Source organism: Oryx dammah, unplaced genomic scaffold (genome assembly GCF_014754425.2).
Source record: "Oryx dammah isolate SB20612 unplaced genomic scaffold, SCBI_Odam_1.1 HiC_scaffold_15, whole genome shotgun sequence".
NCBI classification, from domain to species: Eukaryota; Metazoa; Chordata; class Mammalia; order Artiodactyla; family Bovidae; genus Oryx; species Oryx dammah.
In genome coordinates this window covers 45,879,693-45,889,825 of record NW_024070199.1, presented here as the reverse complement: position 1 = coordinate 45,889,825, position 10,133 = coordinate 45,879,693, and the positions used below count along the sequence as shown (strand labels likewise).

The 10,133-nt window shown below is 52.7% G+C and overlaps 1 protein-coding gene across 4 annotated transcripts in view; it reads right to left on the bottom strand.

Annotated features, from left to right (window-relative positions):
- The window catches only part of PPFIA1 (PTPRF interacting protein alpha 1), a 77,823-nt gene that overhangs the window by 20,993 nt on the left and 46,697 nt on the right, over positions 1–10,133 (bottom strand). For 3 of the 4 annotated variants that reach the window (XM_040255276.1, XM_040255278.1, XM_040255279.1), the window contains exons 14-18: positions 9,198–9,421; positions 6,922–7,153; positions 1,841–1,992; positions 962–1,134; positions 530–623 (exon numbers count right to left, since the gene is read on the bottom strand). In XM_040255276.1, the coding sequence (XP_040111210.1) occupies positions 530–623; positions 962–1,134; positions 1,841–1,992; positions 6,922–7,153; positions 9,198–9,421 (875 nt within the window). Of the gene's footprint in view, positions 1–529; positions 624–961; positions 1,135–1,840; positions 1,993–4,838; positions 4,869–6,921; positions 7,154–9,197; positions 9,422–10,133 lie in introns of all 4 variants that reach the window. The other variant, XM_040255280.1, reaches the window with a different exon arrangement.

Genomic DNA, 10,133 nt, shown 5'->3' with positions numbered 1-10,133 from the left:
CGACGAGTCCCCGCCGGGCCGCCCTCGCCCCCAGCCACGGGCACCCCTGAGAGCTGGCGACGAGTCCCCACCGGGCCGCCCTCGCCCCCAGCCACAGGCACCCCACGCGCCAGGGGCCGGCACTGTCTGAGGCGCCTCATCATCTCTACGCAGATGTATCTGCACAGCAGATGCTCGTAAAAGCCCTTGAGGGATGCACTACAATGACTCCCATCTCACAGACGGGAACACTGAGGCGCAAGGAAGCTGAGCTTCCCCACGCCCCAGAGCTCACTTGTGAGGAGCCAGGATTCAGGCGTGACCCACGACTCGTCCCCGTCAGACAACCTCCCGAAGGCCGCGTGCGAGTCCTTCCCGAATCCCAGGTGCTCTAGGTCCTCCGGAAAGTGCAGTTTCAGGAAGGCTTTGGGTTCAGCGTTCAGAAGATAATACTCATCCAGAGCAGGATGCCCCATTCATCAGTAAACAGTTCAAAATGAGGAACAACTGAAAACTCTCAGTGAGGTCGACAAGAAAACAAAAAGCTTACTTTTTCTGAAGCTTCCGATTTTTTTCAGCTTGTCCTCCCAATTTGCTGAGTCCGAGGGCATCCTGAGATGAGTTTTCTGTCTCTGAAATACCAGCTACAAAGAAGCAGAATGGTTGAGACATTAAGAGGAAATCAGCACGGCCAAGGCAGGTGTTTCTGTGACCAGCTGGAGGAGAGTGAAGGGAGCTCTGGAGGCCGACTTTCTGACCGGATGACACCAAAGGAGAAACAGCTCCAGGGCGGCAGGCTCCGCTGCCGGGAGACCCTGAATGACGGGGGGCGGCCAGACCCACCACGAAGACAGACAACTCCTCCGCTCCTGCTCCCAGGAGGATGCCCAGTGTGTGTGACAGGAGCCTCATGGGGATGGGGGCAGGGGCCTTGTGGAAGGGACGCGCTACAGCCCTCCCCTCTCTGCGGTGAAGCACCCACCGGGCCCCAAAGCCTCCTTGCCGGGGTGTCCGGGCCGGCCCTTCTCCTTCTTGCCAAACAAGCGGCCAATGGAGGACTTGATGCCCTTCTTCTTTGGGGCTTTGTGCAGCGAGTCCTGGCTGCTGTTGCTGCTGCTTGGGTTGCTCACGGGGCCGTCCTGAGAGCCTGTCGAGCTTCGGGGAGAGAGAACGCCCATTAACTGGCACCCTCGTGCACACACACACCCCTCCACAAAAGCTACTGATGGAACCGGCCTCCCAGCCACACCTGCGCCCCATCCTTGCAGCAGACAGTGGAGTCTGCTTCACCAACCACACTCCACACGAGCAACGGAGGCTCCCGGACACAGGAAGCTGAGACTCCCTGACTCGAGCTCTCCCCCGAGGAGGCCTCGACTCGAGACCCGCTGGGGCAGAGGGCGCCCTGACCCTCCCTCAGGGTCACTGCTCGGCGGGTGACGAGGCTCCTGGAGAAGGTGAATGACCCCTGCTTCCTGCAGGGTGACTGGGAGCTCAGCAGGTGGTGGTCTGAATGCAGACAGTGTGAGTCACAGGGGTGACAAACAGGCTCCTAAGAGGAGACCCTTGAAGGAAACGGAGGGAAAGAGCGCATCCGAGAGGCATGGAGCCGTCACCGCCAGGAATGTACCCCAGGCTGGGCAGACCTCTGGCAAGAGCAGGAAGAAAGCTCCCCCAGGAGTCAATCCGTAGAGACGGAGGTTTTCTAAAATCACTGAGGCCACTGAGCTCCTCTCCCCCGGCACCTGAAGTTCACTACAAACAGGCGCTGAACCCAGTGCCTTTAAAACCAGCCTTCCAGTTCTTTTAGGATGAGCAGTGCGGGGCTCCTGAGCCGCTGACGCGCACATAGGCCACTTACTTGCGGGCGTCCCTGATGTCCTCGTGGCTGGCTGCGTGCAGCGCCCCCGGGTGCAGCCGGTCCAGCCGAAGGGACCGTGGCGAGGCGGGGGGCGAGGTTTCACATTTGATGGTGGTCTTGTCATCTCGTACCTCTTCCCGGGAAGCTGGCAGCTGAGGGAGTGAGGTAAGTGTAAAACTGGGTAACAATGGACTGTGTCGAAAAAGGCAATCACACAGGCTTTAACATTATAACCAGAAACTTATTTGAAAATCTATTAGATATGCTTTCTGCCAGTACAAAAAAAAAGCCTTGTTCTAGCTTAATACCATCTTAAAGGACCATCTTGTTCAAGGGAAGTGGGGCCGTGGGGCAGCGGGAGCCTGCAACTGAGTGCAGAGGCCCCGGATGGGAGCCTCCCTGGAATCCGGCGAGCGGGCGGCCCCGCGGGCAGGACAGCAGAGCCATGTGGCATCATGAGCCCTGCACGGCACGGACTGCCCTGATGAAGAGGACCGTGCGCGTCGCCAGGTGCAGCTGAGAAGGACCACTAGCAAGAGTAAGATGCCTCTCAACAAAGCCATCCCAACCTTTCTGTTTGAAGGAGAAAAGGAAACAGCTTGGACCACCCCCCAAGATCATCTTGAGTGATGCTGCAGGTTACCCATGACAACGAGTGAAACAAAGAAAAGGTGCCTAACCCCTCCACGCGAACACCATGTGCCCGGCTTGTATTCCTCGATAACATGCAGACTGGGGGCTACCCACTCAAGTGCTCACACGCAGTTCGAGTGTAATTCGCTCACCGTGGTTTACATAAAGTACCCCTGCTGCCAACTGCTAAGTCACTTCAGTCGTGTCCGACTCTGTGTGACCCCATAGATGGCAGCCCACCAGGCTCCCCCATCCCTGGGATTCTCCAGGCAAGAACACTGGAGTGGGCTGCCATTTCTTCCTCCAATGCATGAAAGCAAAAAGTGAAAGTGAAGTCGCTCAGTCGTGTCCGACTCTTAGCGACCCCATGGACTGCAGCCCACCAGGCTCCTCCACCCATGGGATTTTCCAGGCAAGAGTACTGGAGTGGGGTGCCATTGTCTTCTCCAAAAGCACCCCTAGGTCTCACTAAGAGATGATCTTGTATCAACCTAGAGGGGTGGGATGGGGAGGGAGATGGGAGGCAGGTTCAAAAGGGCGGGGATATATGTGTACCTTATGGCTGATTCATATTGAGGTTTGACAGAAAAGAACAAAATGCTGTAAAGCAATTATCCTTCAATTAAAAAATAAATTAAAAAAAAAAAAAAGATGCTCTCTCCTGGACTCCCAGCTTCTCCGCTGGTCCCGGGTGTGGGGACAGGAAAGATGGTAGTGGCAACACTGTGGGGGACAGATGGACCTGCAGGCTCCAGACAGGTCTCATCGACGCACCTGGGTGTGTGGGTAAGCCAGGGGAGGTTTTAGGAGACATGCATGGCAAGCATTAAAGACAATGAGTGTGCTGTTGCAAGCAACTAACCTGTGCCTTTTTAGTGGGGTTCTGTAAAGAACAGTGACCCAGTGCAGCCCCACAGGAGCTTGGTGACAACAGAGTGACTTAGTGTGAAATCCTGCTGAACTCGTTTAACAGCAGCTGGATACACTGGGCACCCTCCTCTGATCTCTAACGACAACCCTCAGATGACAGAAGGCCACAAAGGCTAGAAATTATCCACGAGGAACTGAACAGGGATCAACCTCAAATTCAAGCTAAAATAAGCATTTATAAAAGCCAGAAAACAACAGAGAACAGAGCAGGGAGGTGACACGCCTGGGCTGACTATGGACTTGGTGCGGACCTGCCTCAGAGTCGGGCCCATGGCCAGCGCTTCCCCTGGCCTCCTCCTGAGGAAGGCCCCTGGGTCCCAGCCTGGCTGCCCTCCCCGAGGATGGGAGCCGCCCCACTGGTGCCCACGTGGCCTCACTAACAGGAGGGCAAAGCAGGCCGAAGAGTGGGCGAGTGGCACACCCAGGTCACCAACCCCAGGGGGACAGCACTGCTCTGCTGTGCCCAGCAGAAGGGTTCCCGGGCACTGAGCTGCCTGAACTGGAGCACGGCCGCCCAAGTCCTGCGGGAAGGCCCAGGAGTGCTTCGTCAGTGGGCTGGGAGCGGGAGAGGGACAAGGAAGGCCAGCCCTCGGGGCAGTGGACTCCAGCAACTGGGGCTCATCCAAGTGACGCGAGGGGAGAGGCCCTGAGCTCCCCCGCAATGCTCCCTCCATCAGGGATGCCGTCACGGACATGAGGGCCTCTGGAGGAAAGCGGGCTGGACAGCACCACGGTTCAGTGGCCAGGCTCTGATCAGACCAGTCCACACTGTACTGCTGGGTATGCGAGCCTGGGCAGGGTGCCCGGCCTCTCTGCCTCAGTGTCCATGTCTGCAGAATGGGGATAGCAGCAGCCTGGACCTTGCCTGGGTGTCTGCGGGATTAGATGACAGACTCGGAAAGCAATCGACACGGTGCCTGGCACAGAGTCTCCTGTACACTGCTACCCACCGTCATTAAATTCGCTTCCCCCAAATCTAACATCTGTGGCTCTGATTCAGTCATTTCTGTTAAAAACACTAAGCGGAAATTCCATGGTGGTCCAGAGGTTAAGACTGGGCACCTTCCTGCCAGGAGACCAGTCTGATCTCTGTTTGGGGAACTAAGATCTCATAAGCTGTGCAGCATGGCCAAAAAAATTAGTAAATAAAAATTTAAAAAAAATAAATAATACTATGTCTATTATAAACAAGCATGAGATGATCAGAAGGCAAACAAGTGGGAGAAAGGCAAACTGTTACAACTGTTCCAACGAATGACCTATTTCCAACAGAACCACCAGCACATTTTCAGTGGTGGGTGAGTTTCATCACTTCCATTAAAACGTCAATTATTCACCAGTATATAACCACACAGTGTTCATGCACGTTAAACGATAAGGACTCTTTAATGCTCCACAGAGAAACGAAGGCCTGCTAAATCACTAAATAGTTTACCTTTCGACGATGCTTCCTTAAATCACTAGGCTGACAGATGCATGCAAAGAAATGAAGAGAAACCAGATTTATTGTGACTTTGAAGCTAAAAATTTAAGAATCAGTATAGGCAAATACAGTAAAGCAAAAATGACGGCAAACATGTAAGTGAGATTAAGATTTAGAGAACATGTGACTGGAAACAGAACATTTTTTTGACTACAGAAGTTAAATAAGCTATTCAAGATTTACTAGAGAAACACTATAAATTATTACTCAGGAAGATACAATTCTATTACAACATCATGATTCATTAAAACACAGCATTCTGTACCACAATGGGCCTTAACAGTTGTCTATTGTCAGCCAAACTTCTCTATAACTTAGTTTCTCTTAATAAAAAACATGTTATACTTTAAAATAGTAATTTAACTGATGAGGAAGTTACCATAATACCTATTTTAACACTGAACAAATCTAACCACCTATTGGACATTAATGTAAAATCCTCACCTAGAATTTGATTTAAAACTTCTCAAAATAAATTTATTAAAGCAGGTACCCTGTGAAAATATGTAAGAATGAAAGCTAGCAAAATAGCAGGTGGAGTCTTTACATTTTATGAACCATAGAAGATACTTTTTAAAAGAGTCTAGTAGAGACATTAACTGTGCAAAAGCTGATGAGATGTACAGTCTTATATACAAACACCAACACTGAAAGGACACTGAGCAAAAGCCCATTAATGCTACGCTTGGAGGACCATTTCTGTATGCGCACATACTCTCATTTATGAGTCACACAGGTTACATAGTGTTCAATGCATCTACATTACGGTCGTAACTGCACAGTGATACACTGGTTCAAACTTACTGCTATGGGGGAAAACACTGTTTAGTGGGACATGAAGACAGAGCAGAAACCCCACTGAGGGGACACATGGTGTGAACGAACCACGGCACTGCCGTGACCAGAGCAAGCAGCGAGGACGGGGAGGGAGATGGACGGGTAACTACAGACTCGGGGGCGAGGAGGGTGGGAGGCTGGGGTCTGGACTGATGACGACTCAGCAGACAACAGGGTGAGACAGGAAATCAAAACCAATGATGAGAGCAGACACACCGCCAGAGAACTCCAACAGCAAGGAAAACACACAGAACTGCTCTTTTACAAACACTCGGAAAGAAACCGAGCATGAGCCACAGTGAAATTGTCAAAGAATTTTAAATATCAACTAATCAGCCAGTGACACAAGTTATAACAACAGTGTGTCAAAAGACCACAAAATGGACTAGTTGCCACTTCACAGGCCGCTAAAATGATTCACGGTTAATTTAATTATACGATGGCTAACGATGTAGCTGAAATGAAACCGGTCGTAACAGAAAAGAGTGATAATACAAGTGCAGTTACAAGGCGGAGTGTTATAAACATGATTTCATGGGGTAAACAGCAATGCACTCGGAAAACCTAAGCTAAACACGCAAGAAAGCCGGAACAGAGAAGCACACTCTGTCACCAAAAGCCCTAGGTCGTCATCCCACTTTTAGACTCGGAAAAGTGAGGCAGGCCAACGTCTCCCCTGGGGCCCTGTGGCACCGGGCTTTTCACCTGGTTTCACACGCAGAGCTGGCCTGAGCACGCGGCCAGGTGCATCAGCAAGCAGACCAGCACAGACTCTCAGTTTTGTTCCCACCGCACGCCCTGCACCCTGCAGCCAGGCAGCCCCAGTGGAAAATGTGCCGCACGGCTTTCCCGCGCCATGAGGGTTGCCTACGGTTACTTTCACGAAGCTGTCTGCTCCCTGAGAACAGAAACTTCCCTGCAGCTGCTGTGCCCAGCACAGGCCAGGCCCAATGTTACAGAGGCAGGCTCTGGCTGATGATGTGCTAAGCCAGTGGTCCAAATACCAAGATTAATTTGTCGCTGTGCAATTACGGAATGATTAAAGACTAGCTAGTTTTAAAATTTTTAGACCTCTGAGCGTAGCAAAAATGTACTCAATTTTCTTCAGGGTAAAAAGAGAAAAAACAAAAAACAAACAAACAAAAAGAAAACCAGGCTGCTGGGGGAGGGACGCGGCAGGGAGGAGGCAGACACGTACCAGAGTCATGATGCCCAGCCGGTCAACTTCCCGCGCGGGGCTGTGCGGCATCCTTCGGGGCGTGGAGCGCCCACTGCTGGGCGGGGAGGAGCCGGCCAGCGAGGAGGCGGGATACGGGGGGATGGAACTCATTGATCTAAAACGACCAAGGTTGTCTAAGCTCCCGCTGCCCACCCTGCTCTCAATCTCCTCTGCCCGCTGCTCCGTGTTCTCCTTCTCCTCTTGGATCAACCTAAAATAGAATAAAACCCGTCACCCGCCTTTGTCAGCAGAGGAACGTGTCTGGACAACAAATCTGGGGCTTGCCTACTGTGTCACGATTAGCAAATTCCAGGAACAGTTGCTCAATTAACATCTCAGCAAAAAGGTTCGACCTTCCCCCTTCTGAATACTCTCAAACTTAGAATAGCTTATCACTGAGCCTTACAAAGGGGCCCCTGATCATTCACGTTTGATTGTCCTTCTTTACACTAACATTCTGACAGGGCCTGGGCGGCGACTCTCTCCCTGTGAGGAGATACCTGAAGTTGACAACCTTTACCTTCCCTGCTCTCAGGGCAGAGATGCGTGTCGGCGCCTCAAGTCTTTTCCACTGGGAATCGGGAACTCTGATAATCAAAACAGCGATTCACGAACAAGCTGGAGTTCCTAAACACAAGTCTCCAGACCAGATGAAGGGCTGAGTTGATTTTTTTTTAAAGTTGTATTTGAACAAATGCATCACTTGATTGAGTTCTCCACCAGCTTCGTGTGAGTTTGTGGATTCATGTCAACTGTGCTGCTGCTGCTGCTAAGTCGCTTCAGTCGTGTCCGACTCTGTGTGACCTCACAGACGGCAGCCCACCAGGCTCCCCCATGCCTGGGATTCTCCAGGCAAGAACACTGGAGTGGCTTGCCATCTCCTTCTCCAATGCATGAAAGTGAAAAGTGAAAGTGAAGGCGCTCAGTTGTGTCCAACCCTCAGCGACCCCATGGACTGCAGCCTTCCAGGCTCCTCCGTCCATGGGATTTTCCAGGCAGGAGTACTGGAGTGGGGTGCCATTGCCTTCTCCGCAATTGTGCTACATTAATCTACAATTCACGGTTACTGTTCCTCTCCCCTAATGTGTAGCAGATGATTTTATCCAGCAGTTTAAATACTCGATTATGCAAATAAAATGATTTTCATATTAAAATACAAGGTTCTTACAGGTCGTAACCTCTCCACTTTCATATACATCCTGAAAGTTTTTCACTGTTGATAACAAGTTGATGGACAGAATTTACCACTTACATCAAGTCAACTTGTTGCATAAGGGAAAATCACTTTTACCTGACAACATGCTGTAAAAATAAAAATATTAATACATAACCCTTCCATATTTCCTGTGGGGACGGGGAAGACACCTCTCTGAGCCCGTCTGCACTCTAGCACGGCCCACGAGCAGCCCGTCTACGGCATAAGGTGCGCAGGCGGCACCGCCTGCACTCGCTGGTTGTGCCACTCAGCACGTCCTTCCCGTGCCCCCTGCACTCGGCCGACAGCAACGGCACCTCAGCCCAGGCTGACGTGACAAGCACAGTCGGAGCAGCAGCTCTGCCAGGTCCTGCGCAGGGTCACCGGCCTGCGGCCGCTCTGAGCATACACTGGGGACAGGGGCACGGCTGTGTGGCACCGGGTAGGCCTCGGGCCCCCAGCCACCCGGCTGCACCCAGACCCAAGGCCTCCTGCTCACCACGAGGCAGGCCTTTGGATTCTGTCCTGTTTTGTAAATTGTTATTACTGCCAAGACGGTGTCTAAAGAAAACATCTTAAATATACTGATGAGATGAGAAAAACTCAAGCACATGTCCGTGGACCACTGTTTTACAACAAGCCAATTTTCACACTGTTTTAACTTAAAAAGGAAAATGCAGATCTGAGTGGGAATTTGCCAACCCCAAAACCAGAGCTTTTCTGTTCCAGGTGGCTTTTCACCAGAGTGTGGGGGGCTCTGAGGGACACAGGAGGAAGCACAGGCCACAGGGGACACCGCCTCGGCACCTCACCCACCTTGGGGCTCAGAGCTGGGGAGGGGACACCCCACAACGCCCCCCCTACAGAGTGCTGACACCACACTGTGGACAGAAAGCCCCGGCCGACCAAGCTCTATAATCAAGGGCAATCTGGGAACCAAAAACTCTTGAAGCAGACCTGAGGTCAGTTTTCTTCCTACGGAACACTCAGACTTCTCTGAGGACAAGACAGGTCCTCAGAGGAGCTGAGTTTCCAGGGCGCTGGGCTTGGGTGCACCCACCGGATCTCTTTGTTGATGGCGTCCAGCTGCTCCTGAAGCATCATGGCCAGAGTCTGGGCATCGGCCTGCCCGCTGGGCGACAGCAGAGCGGCTGAGCTGAAGAGGGCGTCCCTGTCACCCTCGCCGTCAGACACGTCCACGTCGCTCTCGAACGCCTGGGCCACGTTGGCCAGCACGCTGGCCTGCTGCGCACGCTCCCAGTCCTGCTCGTTCAGCGTCTGCACCTGGGCACGAGAGGACCACAGCTCGTCAGCGACATTCAAGGCGGCTCATGGAATCGGGAACGGAAAACAAGTTTACATGGAAGCCCTGACTGTGGATAAACGGGCCACGCTTATAAGCCACTGCCATCTCTTAAGTGAGCAGTACTGAAGAAACGGGCAGGAGAACCCAGTTCCTAGATGGCCTGGTGACACTCAGGTTTTAGCTTGAATGGGAGGCAATCCTATGAGGTTATTCCCAAGGGTGGGCTGACAGAGTCAGACGAAAACCGAAAATTAAAAAAATACACCCATGCCACCAAGAGCCAGGCTGAAGGAAAAGAAGAAAAAGACATCCTTCCGCTGCGCAGCCGCTGGGCCCACCTCGGCGGCCATCACTGCTACTAGTTCACTGGGGAGTGCTGTCCTCGCGGGTTCCCAGCCCTCCGTTTCCAGGCTGGCCTGAGCACCCACAGACAGGAGCGAGCAAGGGCAGCCAGGGGACGGGAGGCCCAGCCCCCCGCGCTCTCCTCCCGGGGCGCAGGCACTCAGGCTGTCCTGGGGGACGGCCCCTTGCATCGCAAGGCGGCTCTGTAATCAGGGACACACAGAGAGTGCCTATGTGGCCCCGTGCCGCCCGCCCCCTCCCACAGCTCACACCCTTCTCTACCTACAGGTTCACCCCCATCAGCCCGGGAGCACGTCCTCTCCCTTTCCCTGCTTAAAGTCGCACCAC